General features: G+C 41.3%; 2 protein-coding genes and 1 long non-coding RNA gene across 7 annotated transcripts in view; 1 reads left to right on the top strand and 2 right to left on the bottom strand.

The window, feature by feature from the left end:
- The window catches only part of RADX (RPA1 related single stranded DNA binding protein, X-linked), a 23,153-nt gene extending 17,577 nt beyond the window's left edge, over positions 1–5,576 (bottom strand). The window contains exons 1-3 of the mRNA XM_062613298.1: positions 4,815–5,576; positions 3,914–4,056; positions 1,920–2,112 (exon numbers count right to left, since the gene is read on the bottom strand). Coding sequence (XP_062469282.1) covers positions 1,920–2,112; positions 3,914–4,056; positions 4,815–5,388 — 910 coding nt within the window. The 5' untranslated portion in view covers positions 5,389–5,576. The remainder of the gene's footprint in view (positions 1–1,919; positions 2,113–3,913; positions 4,057–4,814) is intronic.
- Positions 5,243–27,691, top strand: LOC134160883 (uncharacterized). Of its 2 annotated transcripts, XR_009963735.1 has the most exons (5): positions 5,243–5,374; positions 10,305–10,392; positions 15,904–15,972; positions 17,466–17,590; positions 27,469–27,691. It is a non-coding gene; the product is annotated as an uncharacterized LOC134160883 (long non-coding RNA). The 2 variants fall into 2 exon arrangements; XR_009963734.1 differs by lacking the exon at positions 27,469–27,691 and having other exon boundaries at positions 17,466–17,618.
- The window catches only part of NRK (Nik related kinase), a 98,816-nt gene continuing 82,446 nt past the window's right edge, over positions 11,336–27,705 (bottom strand). For all 4 annotated transcript variants that reach the window (XM_062613295.1, XM_062613293.1, XM_062613292.1 and 1 more), the window contains 3 exons: positions 26,432–26,591; positions 15,838–15,977; positions 11,336–15,005 (listed from right to left, as the gene is read on the bottom strand). In XM_062613295.1, the coding sequence (XP_062469279.1) occupies positions 14,922–15,005; positions 15,838–15,977; positions 26,432–26,591 (384 nt within the window). In that variant the 3' untranslated portion in view covers positions 11,336–14,921. The remainder of the gene's footprint in view (positions 15,006–15,837; positions 15,978–26,431; positions 26,592–27,705) is intronic.

Here is a 27,705-nt window from a genome sequence, read left to right on the forward strand (position 1 = left end):
TAAGACAAACTTCTGAGCTTTGTGCTGAGAAAAGGAATAAGATACTGTACATACACTGATATGAACCAAGGATTAGTGATTTTACAGTTTATTCATGGTCTTAAAATACACCATGGCACTTTACTATAGACTGTCTTCCAGTTCTTCCATTACATATCTATCACCATTTACAGCCCACTGGCCTACTTTTCCATTGTGATCTCTTGTTAGCATTTCTACCCCAGTAATGCTTGCAGATATCCCAACCATTAAAATGAAGTGACATTTGCTCATACAGAAAGTCACCTCATGATATTTTATTCTGTCCTTTCTCCATAGAAAGGTTTTCTGTCAATTATAATTCTTTTTAGGGGTGGTTTATAATCATCAACAGTTTCCCTCACGAGCTTCCATTCCTGGCTAAACATTTTTCTTCTGCCAACTCATCACAAACACTTCAGACATTAAGATATGGTTTTAAGACAAAGTCACATTAGATAGAGTATACAGAGCCTCTAACAGAGAAAATAGTTTGGTTTTGTGCACTGTAGCAACTGCATTAGGAAACTGTCATTATTCGTAAGTTATATATACATATATATCCTTCACTAATTTGCATATATGCTTATTTAAAAGAAGTTGTTTGAATTTTCTGAATGTTGCCTGTCATTTTTTCCAATATGAAAGCAAAAAAGGGAAAAGAACTCATGTTCACTGAAAGAAAAAAACAAAAAGTTGACCAAATCCCATTTGAAAAGGCTATCATTGTGTCCAGGGTTCAGCAGTAGGAGTCATTTTTCTCCTTCTTAGTAGCTGGTGTAGTGCTGTGGTTTTGACTTTCAGCCTGGGAACAGCGCTGATAACACCGATGTTTTTAGTTACTGCTCAGTAATGTTTACCCTGACCAAGGACTTTCTGAGTCTCATGCTCTGCCAGGGAGGAGGCGAAGCTGGAAGGAAGCAGAGACAGGATACCTGACCTAAACTAACCAAAGAGGTATTCCATACCACAGCACATTAGGCCCAGTATATAAACTGGGGGCAGCTACCCGGTAGGGCTAGATCGCTGCTCAGTCCGGCTGGATATCGGTCAGCGGGTGGTGAGCAGATGTATTCTCTTCCCTTGTTATTTCCTTTATCATTATTATTATTGGTGGCAGCAGTAGTGTTTTGTGTTACACCTTAGTTACTGGACTGTTCTTAGCCCATGGGAGTTACATTCTTTCGATTTTCCTCCCCATCCCTCCAGGAGCTGGGGGAGGAAGTGGGGGGGAGTGGGTTTCTGGGTTGCTGGATGGGCTTAAACCATGACATACTGTTATACTGCAGCACTTCTATTTCTGTAGCATAGCTCCTTTGATATCTGTCCCATTAAACAACTGCAAGCAAGAAAATACCTTCTCGTAGCTGAGGAATATTTTTCATAATTGCACTGCCATGGCGCTGCTGTTTCAGCACAGACATCAGTCATCAATGCAACTTTTTATCTAGTGGGGCTTAGCAGACACTCTGGGGCTTGACCATATACACTAAAATCTAAAGACAGATCAGTGACGTGGAAGAATGTGTGAGACGTGCACAAATATCTGTATTATTAAAAGGAAGTAGAATCACATTAAAATTCAGTGTCAGAGGCCTGTCTTTATGATGCCAATACCTGACATCAGGGATTAGTTTTTTATTTATTTTTAAATAGAAGTTTTAACTAACTGTGGCAATAAACTTTGTATACATGATCCAAATATGAATCAAGGAACAATAAGAGCTTGGATACTAAGACACCCTTCAGAGCTAATATTTAAGGATATATACCTTATCAATTAGTTTCAGCAATGGATTACTTTATTTCTGTGCAGAGCTACCTTTGGATCAGTTTATTTCTGTGCAGAAAATTTACTGCTGTATTTAACTGAATCAAAACAGGTTTCTCTGATACTTAACCAATTGTAGCAAATCTCTTCATCTGTGAATCCCCTGGGGTTGGTTTTGTTTTAAATGGGTAACTGGTTTTGACAGCGTACTGCTCAAGAAGTAATACTGTGCCAACCTTCATACTGTTATACCATTCAGGACACAATGAGTTCCACAAAACCATTGACATCATGCCTGAACCATCAGCAACTTCAAAGTAAGCCTAAAGAAAAGAGAGACAAATAAATTCATATCTTATATATCATTCTGATACGTATTTATTCTATATAATGCATCAGCTACTTGACTTATGAACAACTTCTCTGATGATTACAGATGGATAGAGTATGTTCCAAAACTTGTATTGAATACTAGAGTTGAAGAAATCCCTAATTTCCACAAAAGAATTCTTCCACAACTATTCCAGCCCAAAATCTTCTCTTTCCAGTGCTCAGTAATGGTAGGAGACACCAGTTTCACTCTGTAGTTTTCTGGAGAAGGTTGTGGCAATAGCACATACAAGAAACAATACTGAGAAGATTCTTCTTTGTCAAAGAGAATGCTGTATTTGGAGTAATATTTCAAAATATTCATGAAGGAATTTGAGATGTTGCGGGATTATTTGCTAAACATTCTTGATCAAAACACTATACAAGTCTGACTTTGAAGAAAAACCCCAAAACCTACCAAAACACAAACTCCTAAAATAACCTGCATCGCAAACCACTACATTTTCATTGAAGTGTTTCTCATGACAAAGATTTATACCAGTTGTTGGGTTTTTTTTTTTTTTAAACCAGGTGAACTTTGAATCCATAACTGAGCAGATCACTAAACAGTGAAAAAGATTTTTAAACGCTTTTATAATGGTCTTAAAAGATAGCAATCCACTGAAAAAAGATCTCAGCCTTATCAAAATATTTTATCCATTCATCAGCCTCAATCATCTGCTTTTGTTCATTCTACTATCTTTAATAAATCACCATCCTTGAACATATCTATCACCTTATGTCTTTTCCCCTTGATGCTTCTAAAGCCCTCTTTTCCTTATTCCAAGTTCAATACAGAGACTATACAAATCAACACTTGTTAGTTCATTCTAATATTCCTGATTAGTCACGAACCATTCATCCTTGAAAGTAAACCATTATAACATTGAATCTTTTGTTACCTATCGTTTTTTATCTAACAATGATAATTCAGCACACAACACTATTTAAAGAAGGAATGCATAAAGCAAAGAGCATGTGAATCTGTCTCCTAACTTCTTGAGCTAACCCAGCTCTGGGTGTTGAGTCTACACCTAACGCCAGGAAATATGACTGATGAACTGCCAAGGAAGTTTGAGTATCATCTAGACTCTCCTGAAAAGTACATCCAATAAAAGATTCAGATTTACCTTCAAGTGCACAGGGAATGGAAAACTGGAATAAGAGAACACCACAGCCCTTCATTAAGATGCTTCATACCTCTCTCCACCCATGGAAGAATCATATGAGTTATTGGAGCTCTTTGTCAAGTGCTGCCCTCCTGTACAGGGACTGGCTGGGATGGAGCTGATTTTCTTTGCATCAGTCTGCATGGTGCCATGTTTTAGATCCACGACTATAACAGTGTTAATACACCAATGTTATACCTGTTGCTGAACAGTGCTTGTAGAGTGTCAAAGTCTTTGTTTCTCACTCTGCCACCCCAGCAAGTAAGCTATAGATGGGCAAGAGGCTGGGAGGTGACACAGCCGAGATAGGTGACCTGAACTGACCTAGGGGATACTCCATGCCACATAACATTATGCTCAGATATAAAACAGGTTGCTATTCTCCCCAGAGTACCCATTGTTCAGAGACCGGCTGCGCATTGGTCTACTTGAAAAGGCTCAGCATTTTAGTGAAGGTAGCAAGTTTAATATAAAGTAGCTACAATATGTTTCTTAACTTTATGTACTTGCTACATGGGAATAATGATTTCCACATACCCTACAGCTATTTGTTCAAATGTTAACCAATGCATTTATCTCTCTTTACCTGATAAGGCATATCCATTTTTTTCTCTGGTTTCCCGTAGTACCTTAGTCTAGATTTGTGCAGGACTCTCACAAGAAGTGGATGGTAGTGAACTCTGCTTCTCCATGTCATTTCCAGCTGACCAAGAGAAATCACCTTGGAGACTAAGGTTAATGGGAGGAAAGAAAGAAAAAGACCAAAGTAGTATTTATGATTGAACATTTAAGTTTTCAGGAGTAAAGTGCACAGATGAGGACGTCACATGTATTGTCTTAATGTCTGTAACATCTAAAAAGGGTTATTTTTTGATACTGCTCACCATGAGATCCTGTTCTGAGCTATCTGCAAACAGCATTATTTTGATTTGTTTTGGGTTTTTTTCCGGTTTTGTTTTTAACTGAAAGAGAGCACTGTGACACACTTCAAATGACAAGGAAGCATCATGAGATGAGCAGGAGAGCTAATGCAAAAGATACAGGCGTTAGCCTACAAGAGCATAATACTCATGCAAAAGTCTCACTTATAACTCCCCCCTCACTTCACTTCATGGACTGGTCTCAGTCCCTCAACACCGATCACGTTTTGGGTGGCAGCTTCCAGGCGCGAGCACCAGTCCCACGGAGTAGCCAAGAGATTACTACGGGAAGAGATGTTTTTGACACCTCGGGAGCCTGGTGCAAGCACCGTATTTTCAGTCAGTGTTTTGGAAAGTTTTAAAAACCCTCTCCAAATAACATGAACACGCAACCTGTGACACATATACCACATTCATACGGGTGCCTGTCGCAACCGGAGGGTCACTTCTCATCAGGGAGCTCAGCCCGGCCAACAAGCAAGGCAACAACCTCACTTCTTCACCAGTGCGCTGCCTCACGTTCCCACCTACACCCCCTTCCCCTGAAGCCGCCTCCTCGCCGCTTACCGTCGACGTTCACCTTCGCCTGGGGCTTGTCTGCCACCCACACGTCCCCGTAAGGATCCTCGTTGTTCCACAGCGGCAGGTAGTGCTTCTTGTCGCCGCGAAGGGGCGGCAGGCGGCCGCGGGGCAGGGCGGCGGGGGTGGGCTCGGCGCCGCAGGCCAGCTCCAGCTCCTCCAGGCACGGGAACCCGTAGTTGAGGCGCTTCTCCTCGTAGCGGTAGGAGCAGCGCGTGAGGCGCAGGCGCACACCGGCGTGCAGGTGCGCGCGCTGCACCAGGCCATTGAGGCGCGGCGCCAGGTAGCAGCGCTGCTGGTACGCGCCGCTCGCCAGCGTCACGTCGTACCAGTACTGCGCGGCGCCGGCGGGCTGCGCCCCGGCCAGGTACCGCTCCACCGCCACTACCGTCACGGGCGGCGGCTCCGCCGGGGCCACGCTCAGCTGCGAATCGCCTCGCGCTTCCTCAAAGACCCTCTGAAGCCAGGAGGCACTGCCGCTCGCCGGCACCGCCACCGCCTCCTCCCGCCTCTCCTCGTCAGGGCGGGCGCTCCCGCCGCTCTCTGGGGTAGGGTCCTGCATAACAGCTTCGCGCAGTCCCTCCCCCGCGCCGCGCCGCGCTGCCGACAGCCGGGGCCGGGGCCGGGGCCCGGGCCCGCTTCTGGGGAGGGCGGCGGCGTCAGCCTGAGCCTCCCGCAGTCACGGGCCCAGCCGGAGCGCCGCCATCCTTCGCGCGGGGTGGAGCTGGTGCGCGCGCGCGCCGAGAGCCATTCAAACCTCCCAACGGTCGTGGAGGGGGAAGGGAGGAGCCAGCGGATCCGGGCCGGGCGGGGGTGTAAGGGGGGAAGCGGGGACCCGGCGGGACGCAGGGAGAAGCAGCCGGCGGTGAACGGCCGGGTGCCGGCAGCGAGAAGGGGGGTTCTGAGGCGGGGAGCGGCGGCACCCGCTCCTTCCCGTGGGCTGGCGCCCATCGGCCGTTAGGAATGGAGCCGGGGCTACAGCACGGGAGGGCTGCTCGTAACTCGCGCTGCGGTGCCCGACCTCGCCTTCTTCGGTGGGCCGGCGGCGTGCTCTGTAGGTAGCCCCAGACCCACGGTAACAAATGGGCCTGTGCTGGGCTTTGTGCTGCACCTGTGCCCGGTGCCGCTTTAAGTGGATACATAACACTCATTATTGATCAGTATTGCTTTGATCTCATGTTCCTGATTGCACTAAAAGTGTCTCATGCTAGCTCCTAAAATTGTATTTACCCCTTTTATGCTTGCAGGGTGTTGTTAATCATCCTGCCAGTGAAAACATCTGGGTCTTTCTCTGTTGTTTCCAACAGCACTGACTGTGTTTCCGTCTGTTAGAAATCATTACAAGTGGTCCCTAAGTGTGTGACCTGACTTTTAAATTTTATTATTGATTCTCATCCCACTGCTACCATCAAGCTCATCTAATTATTCTTTATGATACGATGATCACTTACTATATTAGTGAAATTTCAGGGGATTAAGAACTTTGTAGTTGATACTTTATTAGCGTTTCCTAAATGTGTGATCAAAGGGCTGGGGAGCCTGCTGTTAGAAGAAAGGCTGAGGGAGCTGGGCTTGTTCAGCCTAGAGAGAAAACAAAGGCTCAGGGGAGACCTTATTGCTATCTTTCCAGTATTTAAAGGGTGGCTATAAAGAAGATGAAGACTTCCTTTTTACAAGGAGTCACAAGGAAAAGACAAGGGGTAAAGGGCATAAGTTACTCCTGGGGAGATTCTGACTGGACACAAGAGAAAGACTTTTCACAATGAGAGCAATCAGTCGTTGTAATAGTCTTCCCAGGGAAGTGGTGGGTTCCCCAACAGTGGGCACTTTTAAGATTCGTCTGGACAGGCTGCTGGGACACCTAATCTAGGTCATGCTTTCCCAAGAAAGGTTGCAGCAGATGATCCTTGAGGTCCTTTCCAACCTGTTATTCTATGTATTTTTGTCTACTGGAGGAAATGTTAGGCTATAAATTAGCAGGACAGAGTGAGGAGAGAGATCTGAAGAGGCAGGAAGAGGAAGAAGAGAAGTAGTTTCCAGTATTTATAGTGTCACTGGGTACAGAGAGCCTTTGGAAAGCCAGAAGACCAAAGCATAGGCAGAGCTGCTTCACACACTGGGCCAGCAGAAAGCAGCTCTCCAAGCTCACAGCTTGAGAATGATTCTGTTCTTAGTCTACTGCCTTTGCCACTATGAAGTGTTTATCTTGGGGAACCTGAAAAACCTGTTGCTTGAACCAATTAAATCAGACTGAAAAGCTGGACAAGGGGTTATAAAACCTAAGCCTTTTCTGGCCTTTAGATTACCCTAGGAATGGTGAGTATAACAATGCATTCCTTGGTGAGGAAATTTAAAACACATCAGTCATTCTTGATGTTTATGTTGAAGCCAAGATATTGAATAAAATTTCAGTGTGGAGTCTTTTCTTCCCTGTAAACACATGGTCTGTTGTGTGTCCTCATAAAATGGCATTTACGATTTAAAAACCCGAACATGACCCAAACACCTTTTTATTGAGGTTGCACAGGATGTGATTTCACATCACATACCAGCCTTATGTGCAGATGTGGTGTAGACTTTTTTCCAGCTGTTAAATGAATCCGTAGGTGTAGGGAGGAAACCTGTGGAATATTGTCAGCTTCTCTCCACTTTTGTGCTTGTGACAGGACTTGCAGAAGAAAGGTATTTTATTTATAGCAGAGGTAATTGTTACATGTATATCTGTTGTCAAGAGCTTTTCATTGTAAGTCACTGTGGTTTCAGTCATGAAAACCATGGAGCTGTAGCTTTTGTGGTGTGATAATGGACTGATAGAATTAATTAATACTTTGTAATTTTGCTTAAATGTGTATGAGTTGCAGTTTCACATATGGGGTAGTTCCCTCTCTTAGGAACTTGATTCTGTTCCCTTCTTTCTCACCAGCAGAGGTCTAGCTAGCACACCCATTTCAAAACTGGAATGGCATGAAAGTTTTGCTGATGCAAGACAAGACATGTTTTACTGACTGGTGATGTCTGTAAGTTTCTCTGGGTGTGGTTTCCCTGTCATACCTGACCAGGGGGACAGATGTGCTTGTATTAGAAACTGCAAATTCAGAAACACTTGGAGAATCAGTAATGTGTGGTGAGGAGCCATCAGCAGATGGCTGTATTAGAATCACAAAACCTGAGGGCTCAGTGTGTTGTGTTGAGCCTGTTCCATCAGGGGTGTAAGAAACTCATTGAAGACAACATGATTTTTTGTATACCTACAACTAAACATGCTGAACTGTACCAGTATTGATCTTGGGTGAATCAATACAATCTCAAAGTCTCAGACATAATTAGCAGCCAAGTATCTCAGGTTTTATGTACAACACCTTAAGAAAAATAGCAGTTAGCCTCTCTAGCAATGTCAGCGAGGAATGGGCTATGCTGAACAGGGGAATGTTACTACATTCTGTTAAACTTTACATTGAAGGTATCTTGGGGAAATGAAAGGCACAAGAGAATAAAGGGTGATGCTATAGATTTAAGAATTAACTATTGTGCAGGATTATAAAGCTTACTGTAAACCACAGTTCACTTTTACGTAGGTCTTTGGAGAAGCAATTTCATTCTAGAGCAGTTTTGTACCATGAAACAAACTACTTTCAGACATAAAGCTAAAATTAAAATGCCATTTTGTTTGAGCTGCAATAGCAATAGATAATCAAAGCTATTTACAGTTTGATTATACTTGAATTGTGTATGTGTATCTTACTGCCTGGCTCTACTGATTGGCAAATAGTTGTAATCAGATAGCTTTTCCTATTATGAGATAAAACTCCAAATACTTTCACTTTGAACTGGCATTGTTTTATATGCAAAAGTGTGTTTTGAGATGGTGAGATAAACCATTTGTCATGGTTTAAGCCCAGCTGGTAACTCAGAACCACGCAGCCACTCACTGAACCCAGGACACTATTTTATCTTTTGGTGCAACATGGATAATACAACTTCATCAGAGCAATTCTACTGTCAAGTCAGAGTAGCTTTGAAGGGTTCTTTAGGTGGGGCAGTTTCTGCCAGGGAGAAGGGAATTCAGATGTTCCTTATTAGTCCCTGCTAATTCATGCCTTCTCTTCCTGGCTTTGTTTGGCCTCCTTACAGATTCTGAAGAGAAGATTGCTTTCTGATGTTGAGTAAAATTCAGTGCCCATTTCACTGTTGCCTTTTGGCACTAATAGGCTGATTTTACACCTTAGAGAATGTAAAAGGAAGAAGTAAACTTAGAAGTATATAGGGCTGGAATGAAGAATGTGTGTGGTGGAGGAGGGGACTGAGTAAAGGATGTATTATATTAGCGTGATCCTGGCTGCTACCTTAAGAAAGGCTAAATTGAGGCTTTGTCTTACCTGCTGATGTCAAAGTTGTCCTGGAGTCTGGTATGCACCTTCTCCATTATTTGCTTGTATGCTAGAAGCTGTACCAGCTGAATCAGTATATGGATGCATTCTCATGTGTCTCCATGTAGGTTCAGTTTTAGCAAATTGCAACCTTCTGTTTTAATACTATTTTAACTGAACAACTTGGGATGGGGAGCAGGAGAGGATCATGAGCAAGGATGATCAGAGAAAGACTTAACTTTATTTTGTTGCAAGTTAAATTTTACTTAGTAGTTACACAAATAAGTGCTGTAGTTGGGCCCAGCTTGCCTTTTGTCTAGTCAGTATTTGCCACAGAATATTCCTGTATCTAAGGGCAGGATGAGATGACTATTATTGATTGCTGGCACACCACTGATGAAACAGGTGTGCTGCTTACCTGCATATCAGTCAGTGCCAGTAAGTAAGAAGGTTGTTGTTACTAGCCAATGCAATGCTAAAAATGAATGACTGACATTCCTTTCATAAGGGGTTATATTGGGCCTATGTGAACAGTTATGTTCAGGTTCCTGAAACTTGTTTGTTTTAGGAGGGTTTTGTTTGCTTTGTTTGGGTTTTATTTGTTTGTTTTTGGAATGGGAGAAGTTTGTTCCTGACTTTTTGCAAACATGGACAGGTACTGTCCCCAGCATTTTTCCTGGGAAATACAGAGCCATCTTGGCCAAAGTTAAGGGAGGGGAAAAAATGAACTGGTGTTAGTTGATACAGAAGATGGAGACTACAGCCCACTCTGAAAAATCTGACAATATTGTAAGTCAGAGGAAAACAGATTCTTAAGAAGATCAGCGCTTCTCACTGTTTATGTGTCCTGGTTAAACCACAACACCACGATAGGAACTTTTGGCAAGGTAGCACGCATCTATAGTCAGAAAACGATGAAGGATCACCTCAAAAGAGTAAATCTCACCTGCAGTTCTTTTCACATATAGGGGGATGGGTACAAGATTTAGCATGCTGGTTCTAGAAAGCAATACTTTTTCTGTAAGTTTTTTTCACAACATTAATGACATCTCTCAATCCACTCATGTTGCATATGCAAATCACTGTATTTTTATTTTTTTTATTTTTATAGCGGAGTCATCTGTGCAGAACTGAACCACAGCTGAAGCAGGAACCAGAATTCTTGCTCTTCTCTACTTCTATTCCTGATATTAGAGGAGGTAAGCAAATGAAAAGGAGAGAAAATCTCCTGTCCAACAGGAGGATTGTACTGGAACTCAAGCCCTACATATTTCCTCTTGTGCTTGGGAGTGAAACTTGCTGGTGTGGGAGAATAATCCAGGTATACTGTTATTACTGTAGCTCAAAAAAAAACTTTTGGTGGCAAGAACAATAGTGAGTGGCAAAACTAAGCTATCTGTCTGCCCAGTCAAGCAACCATGACGTCTTTAAACTTATAATACAGATCCCATTCTGTACATCAAATGCGGGAAAAAGCACGCTCTGCTAGCTTGAGAGAAATATAACATTGATGAAAGATTCTCTTTATTTAAAAACAATAAAAGAAATTTTGCCTCATGCCCTAACTTGTTCTAACTCCCAACACTGACATAACTGCCAAATTTCCTAATCCTCACTCTTAAGTGTAATTTCTAACAGCTATAATGTGCTATTACACCTCACATTATGTGTAGCAGGAAGTTTTAAATGCAGTGGCAAAGACTGCATGAGCATACCTGAGAAAAAGTGAACTGGGATAACCTGGCATTCAGGCTGATATACATGCACAAAAGCCAGTTCTCATAGTGTCAGTGATTGCAAGCTGTCATTTCCCACTCCCACTGCCCACATCCCACTAGGCATTTGTGTAAAGAGAAGGGTGGAGACACAGAAATGCACTTGTGAAGCTCAGTAGCAGCACGCACAGCAGCACACTGCAGCTGTTGGCCTTACCAGCACTCAGCCTAGTGCTAGTACTCTGCTGAACTCTCACAATGGCACCTCAACACCTTTATCCACTGCAAGGAAATACTTCATTTTGTCTTTACAGGCAGATGCAGATGTTTCCGTAGGGATACTGACTGGATTTGGAAAACAGTAACTTTCTATGATTGCTAGAATAGCTTACGCAAATATAACAGAAGTCTACAAGCACAACAGTAGTTTTAATTTTCAGTATTTTTTAATTATTGTTTCAGTTGTACAATTTCAACATTAGGGAACAATACATAATGTGCAGTACATGGCTTACATTGTTCCCAGTTTTTAAAGCCATGTGTCAGGCTGCAGAATAGAGTTCACCATTCCTAAAATAAAAGCAGGTGCATCCAATATTATCTTGCTGCAGTATTACCACAGTCTCGGTTAGCAAATACAACATTAGGAGCACCACCTGAGATTAGGATACTGCATGTACCAAAGGATTACTGACATGGATCCCTGCCCTTCTGCCCCTGTGGCAATTGTTCACATCAAAATAACATCACTACAAAAATATTGCTGAGCAGTTCACTCCTTGGTTTTAAAAGTTAGTGAAAGGGTACAGCTAGAGAAACCTCACAAAATGAAACTACAAATCTGATACATTTTGCATAGTTAAATTTATGTCAGGAAAAACTTGGTTCACTGGGTTGTTTTTTTTTTATTTTTTTTTTTTTGACTTACATCTTTGAACTTTTGCTTTGAGCTGAACAGTTATTCAGAGCACTCTCTCATTCAGTGTTCAGACCACTTGGTCACTTTAGACATCTTTCCATTTCTTTGGTAACTTTCTTCTTCTTAACATCTCTTAACATTTTTTATTCCTCCTACAGCAATACAGTGTCCCCAACATCCACTCTCTCTGCTTTGGCCACTCCTATTTATTTTCTTCAGCTTTTCCCTCCTCTCTAATCACTTACAGTCTCTTCTGTTACTTTTTTTCGACATGTCTGGGCTTATCTTCAACCATTCCAATTTTCTCTTGATAAAGAAAAAAATGCCACAGTTGTTTTGTTGCATCCAGTTGCTATTGCTATTTGCAATACCACTTCATCCTCTAAAAGCATTCACCTCTAAAGGCCTCATTCTTTCCATATTTATACATGGATGTAACCCCAATAATTCCAACAGTTTTACATACAAAGTGACAGATGAAAATCCAACCCACTGCCTTGAATCATAGCTGGAAAGCAAAGAGAGCCAATAGGAGGAAACAGAATGAAATATTAAAATCTCAATGTAATAGTGAACATTCCTTCTCTTGAACTTGCTTTTTCTTTCCCTTCTGGCACGGACCTGAACATCATCTCAGTGTGTCAACTCTCTGTCACAGTAACATTAAACAAGTTTGATCACATTTGCTGCTTTAATCTGTTGACATGGGTTGTTCTAAATTCCCATTATTATCTTCTGAAGTCTTTTTTAACTAGTGCCTCTCACACTTTAAAAGAAATGTTATAGGGCAGCCTAGATCACCGAGCATGAGCAGTTTTGCACACCTCCAGGGTACAAAATGAAAGCTGTTCTTTCTTCAGAGTCTCTTAGACATTTTATTTCAAGTCAAAAGCAAGTAAGTTGTATTTCTAATTGTCTGCAAATTATTTTTTGCTTGTAAATTGTAACTTTCATCTCTGTTTCTGTTACAGGTTTGGGTTTTTTTAGTTTTGTGTTTTTGTTTTGTTTTTTTTTTTTTTGTGAAAGTTGAACAATACAAATCCAACACTCAATAGTACAGGGAGCCAAGCCATGTTTTGCTCATTTGCCCCAGTCCTAGCACTGACAATGGGTAGGAACATTACTACAAATAGACAGAGAACTCCTGTTTTCATACAGCTCTGCCCGAGCACAGCATACCATTCAGATTTTAAGTTTGCACACAAGCTGATTACTTGCATACATTAAGAGCCACTTTAACTACTGCACATATTTTTTAGTATGGCCTTAGGATTATTTTTCTGTAAGTGAAAATATTTAAAAGGAAAATACTTCATAAAAACCACTATACATTTTGAAATAAGCTATTGCTTGTGAAAAGTGCTAGGTTAATAACTTTGGAAAGTGCAGTCCTCCACATAGCCAAAGAACACAGACAGCAACAGCATTGGAATCTCTGATGTGCCTGCAGCAGTTGAGGTGCCAGCATAGGGAAGGGTTGGAAGGGTGATTAGGACCTAGTTTGATTCTCCACTGACATATACAAGGATGCCAGTTTTGGAGCTGATGGTTGCAATGTGAGCACCTGTCAGTCACAGCATGACTGCTAACACTAACTAAACCTGACATACTATACAGAACAGCTACCAGTTTTAACAACTTTATTTCTCCCCTTCTTAGTCAATTTTGAATCATCCTCCTTGGGGTAGAGAACCAGATATTCCAACAGACTTTCCCTACACCTTTCAGTATCACATATTTCAAGTAAAAAATATTTATTTTCAAACACTGCAGCTAGTGATTTCACTTTTGCCTACAGCGTCATCCATACTGTATCAAGTCTGGAATGAGCTCTTTTGTATTACATTAATGTTTTACATTTTCAAAGCACATCCAAAAATCAGCTAAATAAGGATTGCATTAAACCCTACAATTTAATCATAGTATATATGATTACATATAATATATATATTATATCTGTATAGTTTTATGGCCAACTTACAAGCCCCTGAGAACAGAGTTTATGCAGAATCACTGGCACCAATAACACTATGGATGCAGCTTTATTTAGATGTAATTAGCAAAAAAAGCACCTGAAATTATTTATATTTTCTATTTATAATAGATTAACTCTTTGGATATTTTCTTAACTATATTAAGAATACATTTGTTAACCTTAACATCCATAGGAAAGATTATATTTACAGACAAAAATATGAAGACTTGATGCTGAAAGAGCAAGAAAAGAAGGTGCCTGATCCTGTGCCCTTATATACATGGGTAGTGCCTTTAAATCAATTCACACGAGTATGGGTCCCGTGTCTGAATAAAAGTTACAGGTTCAGGTTGGTAATACTTTATGCATACCTGATTTTGACAAACTACTATTTAAACTATTTTTACAAATACATTCTACAGTAACTGTGTCTACGGGCTCAGGTATCCAGTCCTGAGAGAAACACGAAGTCTGTCCCCTGCATTTGTAAAATCTACTAGATGGGGGCACATGTCTAGAAGTATCTACTTTGGCAACTCTACAGTGCATTAGACAACTAGCACAGGATACGATCCCCTCAAGTGTCCCAGTCTGCATTAGGCCTTATCAGGACCAGAAGCTCTTTCGCTGATTGTAAGACCCAGACAAGGGAGTTTTAGTGAAAGAGTAAGACCTCACTTAAAATGTGAAACAAGGCAAAACCCAATTCAGTATAGATTCCAATCTGCCACCCAAATCGTGTTTTTATATTGACTATAGATGTTGCTGTCCAAAAAAGAAAAAGACTTCTGTTCAAGCTAACTTCGTTACATCACCTGTGAAAATGAAACCATGTACTTTTCAGAGTACTTATATTGACTACATTCTTCATTAAAGATTTCTCCTAACACTGCAAATACAGTCTTGGTTGGCAACATATTTTAGAAGACAGACTAAACGTGTTTGCAGTACTTTGACGTGAAAATGGAATTCTTTCCAAATAGAAAGAATATATATTTTGATAAGTTAATAATGACAAAATTTCTGTAGGTAAAAAGTGCAAATTAATGTATGTTACCTCCAAGCATTTTACACTGCTACCTACAAGAAGTTTCAAAGCATCCTTCATTTTGATGTGATTCACCAGTTGAATAGCACATTTTGACCAAGAGTCATAAAATATATTTGACTGCTGCCTCCTGACTGCACAGATGCAAAGAACACCTTGAGGGAGGAAAAAAATAAAAGGAGATACGTTACTGCCAGCTTACATTTATGGGTACAAATATTCTCATACAGGAAATGCGAGAGAATGCCACAGCCCCAAATTAAAGGATATACATATATATCACAGTTCAATTTTAATCCCATGAGAAACTTTTTAAACTGAAACTGTGCTTCTGGTACAATTGGGATATATATTTTGGTATATTTCTTTTTCCTATTTGGAAAGACACATGAGAACATTAACAAATAATTAAACAGTTTGGGGGCTCCAGTTTTCTAAATTCATCAGTGGGATCAAGCAGGTTTCACAGAACATATACCAAGAACTGCTATATACAAGAAATCCTCCTTGATAATTCATACTCCAGTGCCTGCAGTGTCTCAAATATTAGAGCACTGGGGCTTTTTTAACATGATGGCTGCTCTGTATTACCTGTAATTTCAGTTGCCCAGGAGAGGCAGTCCTGTAGTTGGGCATTATCAGGGCTGGCTCAGGGCCTTCCCCACTGCCCCTGATGTGCTGGAGTCTGGCCAGTTGGTCATGTCTGTAGCTGTTACCACCTCTGATACCAGTTAAGGCTGGGTGGAACAGGAGTTATAACAGAGCTAGATGGTGTGAAAATGTAGAATTATCCATAGATTTCTTTTTGTTGGGGGGGATTTGGGGGTGGGGGGTGTCAGTGATTACATTTGCTTTGAATGGAGAAGTTGCACCAAGGTAGGAAATAACCAATGTAATGGGAAAGTAAAAAAAATTAAATGGCCTTAGTGTCATAGTTGACTATTACTCCTTTTTTGCTAAAGCACCACACTGTAGTTATCTCTGTACCTTGTCATTTCTTTCACATAAAAACTTCAGCTTCTGTGCTTTCTTGTGCATAAATACTCCTTCCAGATTTCCGGTTTCCACAGAGCGTAGTTCAATCGCCTTCTCTCCCCAGCCCATGACCTGGTTAGACTGAAGGTAAGCTAAAACAAACAACAGAAAGAATAAAAAGTACTGATACTGTTTAACAACTGACACACTGATTCTTGCCTCATTTATGCTAACATGGATCTGAAGCATTTCTCTTCAATCACAGTATGCTCTGAGTTACTTAAGTTTACACAAAAAGTCTTGGGAACAGTAAGTAAATTTCAGTTTGTAATCTCAGACTTATTTTGGACTCTAGACATAACTCTTAAGTATGCTACTATTGTATAGTTTATGATCAGGAAAGTTGGGCAGAAACCTCTGAAGAGTGTTTAAGACCCACCCAGAAAGCAGGGCCAAATAAGACAAGGTTACTCAGGACCTTGCCCAGACATGTTCTGGCATGTTTCATAGCTGCTGCAATCCATCACTACTTTCAAGGTTAAAAAATTTTGCTTAACACATAATTTGCATTGTTTTGGTGCAACTTGTGCCCGTTTTTATCTCTCATCGTTTCAAGTACATGCTCAAGAAAAGTCTTGACTCAGAATTTTCTATAACCTCTCATTAGGAAGTTTGGTTTGTATTTCCTGTGGAGTTCAGTTTAGTCTGAAACCTAAATTCTTCTGAATCTGAGACTATGGCATGATTAATTTGGTGTCCCTAGCTACTGTCTTCCCATCAGTAGTTACGAGCAACATCTTGAAAACCAAGATACTCCAGCACCATAGAACCTTACTATGTAATTTTGGAAATTAGATGAAAAATTGGAATAGCAATGAAGGAGTTAACACCACAGATTCCAAACTGGCCACAGTTTCAATGAAAGCCCTGGAATTAGTGCTGGGCTTCTATGGTAAAAACACATTAGTTATACCCTATTGATAGTCAATGCTCAGAAATGGTTCTTGCTCAACTGTGAACTGTCACTTACTAGTCTGAGAATTCTGGCACACTGAAATGATGTAGAGGGAATGTGTGCACTTAACTGGTTTTTAGCTTCAATGGACAGTACTTGCGTGCCCCACATTATTAGTGTGAGCAATGTCTGTTCCTCAAAACCTTCCATTTAGGTTTTTGTCTAAAAATTAAACTTTGAGTACACACTGATAGAGGAAGCAACAATGCTTAGAAGCCTACTTTAGAACAACAGCAAAAAATGAAGTCAATATGCCTGAGTGATTGTGTATCCTTCTTCTAGACGTTGTTGATTTAGTATTAAATTGGAACCCTTACTTTGTAATTCTTGTCATAACAAGTGTATGAGAATTGTACCTTCTTGGTAATGTATGATTTGGCTACAATATTATATTTTATGTCCCTCAAAGTCTATAAATTTCCCCTAAATCTGTTTAGTATACTTTCATTTCAGTTATTAATGCCACTAGAGCTTATAGCAACAGTTTTTTTCCAGTATCTCAGTTATGTGGAAAGAGGAAGAAACCATCCTGTTTGAAAAGCAGAACAGTGAGCAACAGGGTAGAGTGGGAGATGAGAAGGGGAGGGAATATTTTATAAACATTTCTTTTTTCTTTATGCTTCAGTTCCTAGTCTGTGTAACAGGACAGTGCTGCTCTAGGCTGTAAAGAAGACTGTCATGAACATTCCTGAACACAGCAGCATGATGAGCACTAGGGCAGCAACCACACTGCAGTTAGTATCTATGAAGGTAGGCCCAGACCACACAAAGTGAAAAAGAGTAAGGAACTCTGTCTGGGGACAGGTGTGCAGTCCACAGAGAGTTTGTGGGTCAGGGTTAAAGGGAAAACAGCTATGGGAGACATTACTGTGGGGATCTGTTACAGACTGCCTGATCAAGGAGAACCTGCAGATGAAGCACTCCATAGACAGATGGGAAAAGCCTCACGCTCGCAGGCCCTTGTTCTCATGGGTGACTTCAATCACCCTGACATCAGTTGGAAGGACGATACAGCCCGGCACAAGCAATCCAGGAGGTTCCTCGATTGTGTAGAGGACAACTTCCTTCTGCAAGTAATAGAAGAGCCAACAAGGAGAGGTGCCATGCTTGACCTCATGCTCGTTGGAAATGTGACGCTCCAGGGCAGCCTTGGATGCAGTGATCATGAGATGCTCGAATTTGAGATCCTCAGGACAGTGAAAAGAGCGTGCAGCAAGCTCACTGCCCTGGACTTCAAGGGAGCAGACTTTGGCCTCTTCAGGAACCTGCTTCGGAAGGTTCCATGGGGTACAGCCCTAGAGGGCAGAGGAGCCCAAGACTGTTGGTTGATATTCAAGGATCACCTGGACGGCATGCTAAGGCACATGAAAAACAACAAGGTGCTTGGTGACAGCCAGCATGGCTTCACTAAGGGGAAATCCTGCCTGACCAATGTGGTGGCCTTCTATGATGGGGCCACAGAACTGATGGACAGGGGTAGAGCAGTTGATGTCATCTACCTGGACTTGTGCAAAGTATTCGACACTGTCCCACATGACATCCTTGTCTCAAAATTGGAGAGACATCAATTTGATAGGTGGACCACTCAGTGGATAAAGAACTGGCTGGATGGCTGCACGCAAAGAGTTGTGGTCAATGGCTCAGTGTCCGGCTGGAGACCAGTAACGAGTGGTGTCCTTCAGGGATCAGTGCTGGGGACCAGTCTTGTTCAACATCTTTGTAGCTACATGGACAGTGGGATTGAGCATGCCCTCAGCAAGTTTGATGATGACACCAAACTCTGTGGTTCAGTTGATACCCTGGAGGGAAGGAATGCCACCCAGAGGGACCTCGACACACTTGTGAGGTGGGCTGATGCCAACCTCATGAAGTTCAACCATGCCAAGTGCAAGGTCCTACACCTGGGTCGGAGCAATCCCAGGCACAGCTACAGGTTGGGCAGAGAAGGAGCTTTGGGTGTTGGTTGATGAGAAACTGAACATGAGCCAGCTTCACTGTGCTCTTGCAGCCCAGAAAGCCAACCGTATCCTGGGCTGCATTAAAAGGAGTGTGACCAGCAGGTCGAAGGAGGTGATCCTGCCCCTCTACTCTGCTCTTGTGAGACCTCCCCTGGAGTACTGTGTGCAGTTCTGGTGTCCTCAACATAAGAAGGACATGGAGCTGTTGGAACAAGTCCAGAGGAGGCCACGAGGATGATCAGGGGACAGGAGCACCTCCTGTATGAAGACAGGCTGAGAAAGTTGGGGCTTTTCAGCTTGGAGAAGGCAAGGCTGCGTGAAGACCTCATAGCAGCCTTTCAGTATCTGAAGGGGGCCTATAGGAATGTTGGAGAGGAACTCTTCATTAGAGACTGTAGTGACAGGACAAGGGGTAATGGGTTAAAACTTAAACAGGGGAAGTTTAGGTTTTTAGGTTGGATATAAGAAGGAAATTCTTTCCTGTTAGGGTGGTGAGGCACTGGAATGGGTTGCCCAGGGAGGTTGTGAATGCTCCATCCCTGGCAGTGTTCAAGGCCAGGTTGGACAAAGCCTTGGGTGATATGATTTAGCATAAGGTGTCCCTGCCCATGGCAGGGGGGTTGGAACTAGATGATCTTAAGGTCCTTTCCAACCCTAACGATTCTATGATAAAAATGATACAGTTCTCAGACACTTGCTGGTTTGTGTTATAACTGACACCACATTCACCTTTTCAAACTTTGCTTTTGAACACACCAGAGGCAGGCACACTATGGTTCTGGGGGCTGGGACAGTGAGGCAGGTGCGTATATATAAACAGCATGAAAGCATTCTATGGCTACACTGTGGAGTATCTAGATCACGGAATCACAGAATCCTAAGGGTTGGAAGGGACCTCAAAAGATCATCTAGTCCAACCCTCCTGCAAGAGCAGGGTAACCTAGAGTACATCACACAGGAACTTGTCCAGGCGGGCCTTGAATATCTCCAGCGTAGGAGACTCCGCAACCCCCCTGGGCAACCTGTTCCAGTGATCTGTCACTCTCACAGTAAAGAAATTTTTCCTGATGCTCCCATGGAACCTCCTATGCTCCAGTTTACACCCACTGCCCCTTGTCCTATCACTGGACATCACTGAAAAAAAACCTAGCTCCATCATCCTGACACTCACCCTTTACATATTTGTAGACATTGATGAGGTCACCCCTCAGTCTCCTCCAAGCTAAAGAGTCCCAGCTCCCTCAGCCTCTCCTCATAAGAGAGATGTTCCATTCCCTTAATCATCTTTGTAGCTTTGCACTGGACTCTTTCAAGATCATATAGGTCCAGCAACAAAAACCTAATGCACTTATAAGTCTCCTTATTTTTTCCACTATGTGAAATCTGCACTCAAGTTGTCGATGTGCTATGTCTGTATCAGCTGTTTTCATGCCTTTGGCAGATTTCAACTTGATAGCATCCTTGCCGCTCTCAGAAACAGCTTAATTAGGCTCTGTTGCAACCTCTAGGTCACCCAGGATAGAAAGCCTGGATCCATAACTCCAGTTCTCCCAGCCGTATTACAACAGGAACATAATAAAATGGATACACCAAGTTTGGCCACTGATGTTCTGCTGGCCAGCCAATATATTGAGAACTTGTCAAATGACAGTGGCAAATTTCAGGTGAAATACAAGTAACATAAAAACTCATTCCTGTAGCAGAATCAAAAGGTTCTTTCTCAAATTACATCCGTGGAATAACTTGCCAATAAAAGGCCCCATTACACCATTTGTAGGGTTGTCAGTTATGAGAATATATCTATACATGGAAATTAATTTGGAGGACAACAGGCTGTGAATCAAAGGTCAGTACTGAGTCTTGGTAAGTGCTCCCACATGGGAAAATTACAAGTGTTTCACATGAAATGAAAGCAGATTAGATACTCAGAATAAAGTTGTCTTATTCTGGAACAGAAGTTCCTATTCTATGAGCAATTTAAGTATGTATTTTGAGTCCATTTTCCACCTCAACAAGCTTTAGTTAAAAACATCCTGTGCTTCCAGCTGGCAACATATAAGGGTGTTTATATTACATGCAATAAAAGATTGTACTGGTTTCCAGCAACCCTAGACTTTAGACAGCTACTCTGGTCCTTTGGACAGTAGCTCAGCAGGGAAGGCATATACTGACTCAGACGGATTTGCCAATACTGCTTAATATAGTGGAACAGTGTTACTCAGAGTTACTTGAAGCTCCCCTGCTTCACCCGGATTACTCCATATCTTAAAAGACCTACACTCGTGCATGAGCTGTAGTTTTTGTTACACCAGCATTACTCCTTGAACATCAAAGAACATATGCCATAAAGTGAGTATAGCAAAGTGAGCTCAAAATTGGTTTCTTAACATTGTGAAAGCATTAGTAACACTCCCAACTTGGAGTGAGACTTGGCATTTCCTGTTTATGCAGTATATTAACGTTAGAGTAGAGCCTACATACAAGGAAGTTACTGCTTCAAGGGGAAATGGTTGAGGAAGATAGGAAAGGTGAAAGAAACTACTGAGCCATATTGGATCCATTAACTTCTGTGAAGTGTCACTGACATGACCTAATGATCTTGGTCTTGCAACAGCAGCCTGAATAAGGGAAGTGCACTTGGTACCACAGAACATGGGTACTACTACAGTATCACTTCCCTTCTTTACCTTTCTTTTCTTTTTTTAACTGTTTCCCTTCAAAAGTCCCTCTTCTGATCTCATGCTAAATTCAGCTCACTGCCCTAAGTAGTTATTCCCTATTGACTGATCTCTGCATGAGAGCAGAATCAGGCCAGCTTTTAGCAAAATATCATAAAATTGGGGATTTCCTGATTAGTTTTACAGAAATAGGGCAGGAAAGGATCGTAATACACCTTCTCTGCCATCTGTGCCATATCAGGATCACTTCTCACAGTTCTTTCTCTAACCTGACCTTAAAGACCTTTAGTGGAGTCTTGAGTGACATGGTTTGGTGCGGGGTGTCCCTGCCCATGAGGGGGGTTGGAACTGGATGATCTTGAGGTCCTTTCCGACCCTAACTATTCTATGATTCTATGATGGAGACTCCAAAAATCCCCCAGGCAACTGACTGCAGATAAACCAAGAAGTTCAGAATGAAAAAACAACATGAATTGAAAGATCCTGATGCACTTACACATGTCCAAGTTGCTCTTTGATACCACACTCCATTTCACAGGGTAAGAGTGCATGCTGCTTTACTGAATTCTTTTTTGGAGAGTCAGAATGCACACAGGTGAAATTCAATGCAAAAAAAGCTACTGGATTATGCTTTTGTGTACATGTTTGAGAAAATTGCTTTGGGCAGGTATGCAAGTGGGCATGAACATCCAAAGGAGAGTATCCAGTGGTGGCTTTGCTGACAGTAAAACATACATCTTAAGAGCACACACTTGTACAGAACCCCTCCTTTAGCTCTTCAGTCAAAACCAGTATGTTCTATGAAATCATGACTTTTATTGGTTCCCTGCTTTATGGAAGGGAGACATAAATGTTGAGGACTAGAAATGGAAATATCTCACGGAGATTACCAGCCATGTCCTGGGATACAGCAAAGCTTGTTCCCACCGAAACCCAGCCTTGAGGTCCCCAGTGATGCTGCTGATCACTTACTAGGGATTGATTAACTACTTGTGTATACCTGTGACTGCTGCCCATGCTTTAAAACTGTCTCCAAAGTTAAGCAATTTGGATTAGGAAAACCGAGGAAAGAGTCGGTAACTTCCCTTGTGCAATTCTGTTGTTCTCTGTTATTACTTATGTTATCTGGATGGAGGTGGCTGGGTTTTTTTCTTCCAGTCACAGCTGTGGAGAACTTTTACTAAATGAGAGAGGCTAGGGAATCAAAGTCAAGAAGGAAAAAACCTAAATCTGAATAAAGTCACAAATGGACAAATTAAGAAATTGGCCAGGGAAGCCAGATGTTCTCCTGCTGTATGTTTTGGTTAAATTGCACTGGACAAAGGGCAGATACAGACAGCTCTCTAACTACCCCAAGCGAGTAGGAGTAAATTTATGTCTCAACCTTGTTTGTTGGTTTTTTTCCCCTAAGCATGTATGTTTCTGTGCATCTCTGTTCAAAGCTTCTCTGATCCCAGGTTTTGCTCACTCCTTTGCAATTATTCCAGTAGAACCAATAACCCAACCCAGAAATGTATCTGCTTCAAGAGCTGGCGATAGAGCACTGAGGCAGTAATTCAACCACCTTTTGGTAATGCTGCCTGTTTTTCTACATAACATCCTTTTTGCTTCTAATGCATACATGACAAAGGAAATAAGGTCTTTGATCCTTACTGTTTCCCCGCTCTTGGAATATCCACTTTTGTGCCAACCCTCTAAGACTACACAGTGTAAATAATTCATTATTCACAGAAAAGGCCAAACGTGCTCTCAAATCTTATTTACTTAATACTTCTTTTTAAATCTTGTTTTATAGAAAGAAACTGCTACAGCAATATTTGTATTTAGCCCTACATATGTGAAATATCTTTCAGATCAGAGTACTCTGACAATTGTAATTTCCCACAGGATCTTAGCTTCCTCTCTCCAATTTCTTATTAACAGATCAGTTACAGAGGTCCCAACTTAAAAACTATGAGAGTGAGCTATATTTAGATTCCCTGCCTTAAACCCATCAATTATAATACAAACTATTTTTATTTTATTATTCTCACCAACTACAGAAGTTTTTTATCAAAATAATTGTTTAAAGAAATCAAGAAACAAGCAAAGGACAACTTCAGAGCACCCTGGGGTCAACACAAGATCTTTCTATCTCGACACAGAGGGAAAATTTTGAGGTAAGGTCACACAGACTTTAGAAGGTCTGAAATGGGCCTGGGAATTCCAGGAAAACCAGATCTCTTATGAAGGTTTCAAGTTCCTCCTAAGTAACACAATTATTCAGTCTTCTCTCAGAATAGTTAATGCTTTTGTCTGGAGCCAAGAATTTCAAAGGATCAAGAAAATTAATAGGAGGTAGTGGGAAGCAATAATAAAAGAGTTAACAGAGATCTTTGTTTAAAGTTTGAATTGTGTGTTGAGTTACGGGTTGGGTTAATTTGTTTTTAATGGAAGTATAATTCCAATCAGAAGTCAAACTGATCTTGTACCACAAAGATTGATAATTTCTGTTCCAACGAAATCAATTTCTGAGATACCAGAAGTGCTGCAGCAGGAACGCAAGGGTTCTCAAACTAACATACTGGAAAATGTTCACATGACAACTGGGAGGGGCTATTTGGAGACTGCCTTGCTCCAGCTGTGAAATCTGCAGAAGTATAAGGAATGAGAGAGACAGATGGGTGAAGAGAGACACCAGATAAAACCTACAATCTTGCTTTCTGAGCACTGGGAGAAGTAGTGCAAAGTTCTGTGTAGCTAGCTGTAACACTACCATCCAAAACATGCCATCTAACTGACCTTCTGCTTCCTCAGCAGGCATTTCATTATACGTGTTCTCTCCTTTGATGGCACTACCTTCCCGTCTGGTGGTGCCCAGTACAGAGAAAATCTAAACTGTTCACATAGACAAGACTCCTTATATGGTAAAATTCACCAGACAGGGGTGCCACCCTCAGAAGCATCTTCTCCATCCTCTTCCTTTTTAACTGCCTTAAAATACTGTAACAAAAAGCTTAGGCAACTGCTATGATTCATACTGATAGTTTTCCATGCAAATGATTATCATAGTGGTGTGCTGAAGAACAGGAGAAATAGCTGCATGAGCATGTAAAAAGACGAATGTCCAAATGTCATTCTTTCTATTAAGATGTAATCAACCTTGGGAAATTTGGAATATCATGCCTTGCACTAGATTTATATTGAAGGATGTTTTAAATTAATTAACTGGCACAAAAGATCAGCTGGTGCAAAGTGGTGAAGCTTTATTCACTTCAATGCCAGCTGGTTATGTGCAAGGAAATTTGTACTGAAGTTAAGGCAGTGTGATTTCCACACTACAAGAATGCTTTACAAACCTGTTATCTTTGTGGGTTTAATGATTCAATACTTTCAGCAATATTAGGAAGGACTTAAACTCTCTCTGGTCACTTCTGAGCCATTCCTGCAAACTCTTCTCTAGATTAAGTGAAAAAGCTTTGAGATCAATCAGTGCCCACTGACAGAAACAGAAAATTTCCACAGTCAGATCTATGCAACCCTTCTTGCAATAACAACATCCTTTCTAAAGCAGGGTGTAAGAAAGCCCACACTAACTCCTAACAGTGACTCTTTGGGACATAGCATATAGTGAGAATAATAGCATATAGTAAGCTTGCTACTTTTAGTAGCAAGGAAGCATGTCCCATAACGACATGCTTCTTGAAAGCTTCCATCTCCTTCAAATAGCATTTGTCAGGGCAGCTTCCATTTATCAGAACTCTTCCTACCCTGGCTAATTGCCTTTTGATTACTGATTGTTTCTCATGGTATTTCTAACATTAATTCAGAGGGGATGTAACATTTCAACATATCAAAGGCCACTAGATACTCCTATGAAAAATGGAGAATTGATTTATTTTAATTATGCCCTGTAGCTCTGAATATGGACTGAAAATTGGAGATGGGATGATTCAAGTGAACACTGCATAATTAGCTTTAACCTTATACCTGTTTTTTGGCATAGTAGCAGTTTTGTTGCTGAAACAGCGCAGAAAAGTTGTTGCGATTTGTGTTCTAGAGGTGGGCTTCTTGCCCTCAGTACTGTTGAAAACCCTCTACAAATGTCAAACCTGGCATTTACTCAGGGGTGTTACTCTCCTGATTTTAATGGACTTTTCTTTAAGCAGCCAGAAGCCAGAGGAGAAAGGTGAACATCCTCTATTTTTCAGTTTCTGCCAGGCTAATAATATGCTTTTGTACAACCTAAGTGTCTTGGGCTTTCTTTGTCTGTCGGGATGTTTGTTTTAAGATGCAGAAGAACAGAAGCAAGCCAGAAAAGAAATTAAAACCAACAAATAATAAAAACAAAACTCTGCTTTTGTTGTTCTTTGTTTTCCCCACGCTGTTAACTTGAAGCCCTCTGGGGGAGGTGAAACAAACAGCTGTCTTGGCTGCAATACAGTCAGAATCTCCTCCTACAAAGCCAACTGCAAGCATGGAGAGATTGAGAATCTATTAGAAATACCTGGGCTGGCAGTTGTGAATTTAAAGTGATAAAATTAAGGGGCAATTTGGCAGCAGTTATAGACCTTTTCACTAACTGACCTCTCTACAGTTGTGAATTTTTATATAAAATGCTACAGGCAATGAACAATCAAGTATGAATTGAGAGCATCTTTTCCCCCTCTGTAATGAACATAATTATCTCTGTGAAAACTGGTGGTAAGCTGCATCCTCAGTAAAGTTTGGCTATATAGTTAAGGTATGAGGCAATAAGCAGGGTGACAGGAATACAGACTGATCCAAATGTGAAGACTATTGCAATCATTGGCTATCTTTACACAAATGTATATAGATCTGTTTACATATTTAGTTTGCTTAGAAGTTGCTTTATGTGCCACACACACACTTTCATATGGATACAGACCTCACAAAGAGGTCAAGCTTCATGCAGCAGAATCTTATGTTTAATAAAGTGCTATTTTTATACATACCTACTGATGCTGGCATTTCTCCCCACTGTAAAACGGTCTCCTTTGTGAAATGCCCGTATATATCAATATAAATGCCTTCATCTTCATAGGTGAGTAAAAGCTCCATTCCGCTGGTATTTGGGAGGATGATAATGGCATGTGGGCGAATAGTCCCCTGGATCTGGAATCATATTTTACTATGATTTGTATCAGAAAATGGACTACAATTTTAGTGACTACATCAATCTGACTACCTCGGCAGAGCAATATGAAGACCTAGCTCATGGCTCATGGAAAGTGAAAGAAATGCCTGTGTTCAGAAAGGCTGTACAGTTTGCTAGCTAGCCCCTGAAACAGGCTTTCTCCCCACCTCCCCCTTTGAACATGACAGTAGGCTTGCAAACAAATCAACCTTCAGTATTCCACTTTATATGTACCAGTATGAACTGGTTCAAGAAGCCATGGAGCCACTGAGACACAATAATATTTACTTTACTCATTTAGAAGACATTTTGGTTATATAAATAGAAAAAAGGTGAAGTAAATTTGAATTCACAACTATTTCAGAAGATGGAGGAAGGACAAAAGCTTCCACATTGCAGGAAACTGGTGCTTTCACTTTCCATGATCATTCCTTATCCCCACTCACAAGCTAAAACTGTAAATGTCACAACATTTACAGTGAGTTGAAAAGTTACCTGGACCTTTCAAATACAAGCCACTCTCTGTCCTTCCCTTCCCATATAAGAACAGTTCCCCATTTAAATGCTGTTCAGCATATGTTTTCTGCATGCCACAAGAACAGTGCATTTCACTCACACAGATTATTTTAACAGCTGTTCAATGCACTAGAATCTCTCCAGAAGCCAACATGTCCCAGATGAAAAAACCCAGACAGTTCCAAGCATACAACCATGAAGGTGGGATTTTACGAAGCATTTTTGAAAGAAAAAGAGGACAGTCTTAAAAAACATTAACAAAGCATTTCCTTGTTTAAAGCACTACTCAAACAGGATGTTAGGTAGTAAATGAAACCACTAAAATTCTTAATTTTATAGGAAGCGTATGACTGGAGTTTTATATCATTCTCACAAGCCAGCAACACACAGATCTTCTCTTCAAGCACATACATTAACACACACTGTGAGGGCACAATGAACAGGAAAAGAAGCACTGAAGCTGTACTTGCCAAACTGAATACACTCAGGCCAACCACTTGACTCCGTGCCTCCGCAACAACTATCCGTAACACTAGAACGGGGATCCAGAGTCGCAGAGCAATTTTAATGCGTTGC

The sequence above is a fragment of the Pezoporus occidentalis genome, unplaced genomic scaffold (genome assembly GCF_034315485.1).
Source record: "Pezoporus occidentalis ecotype Australia unplaced genomic scaffold, CSIRO_AGI_Poc_V1 ctg165, whole genome shotgun sequence".
NCBI lineage: Eukaryota > Metazoa > Chordata > Aves > Psittaciformes > Psittacidae > Pezoporus > Pezoporus occidentalis.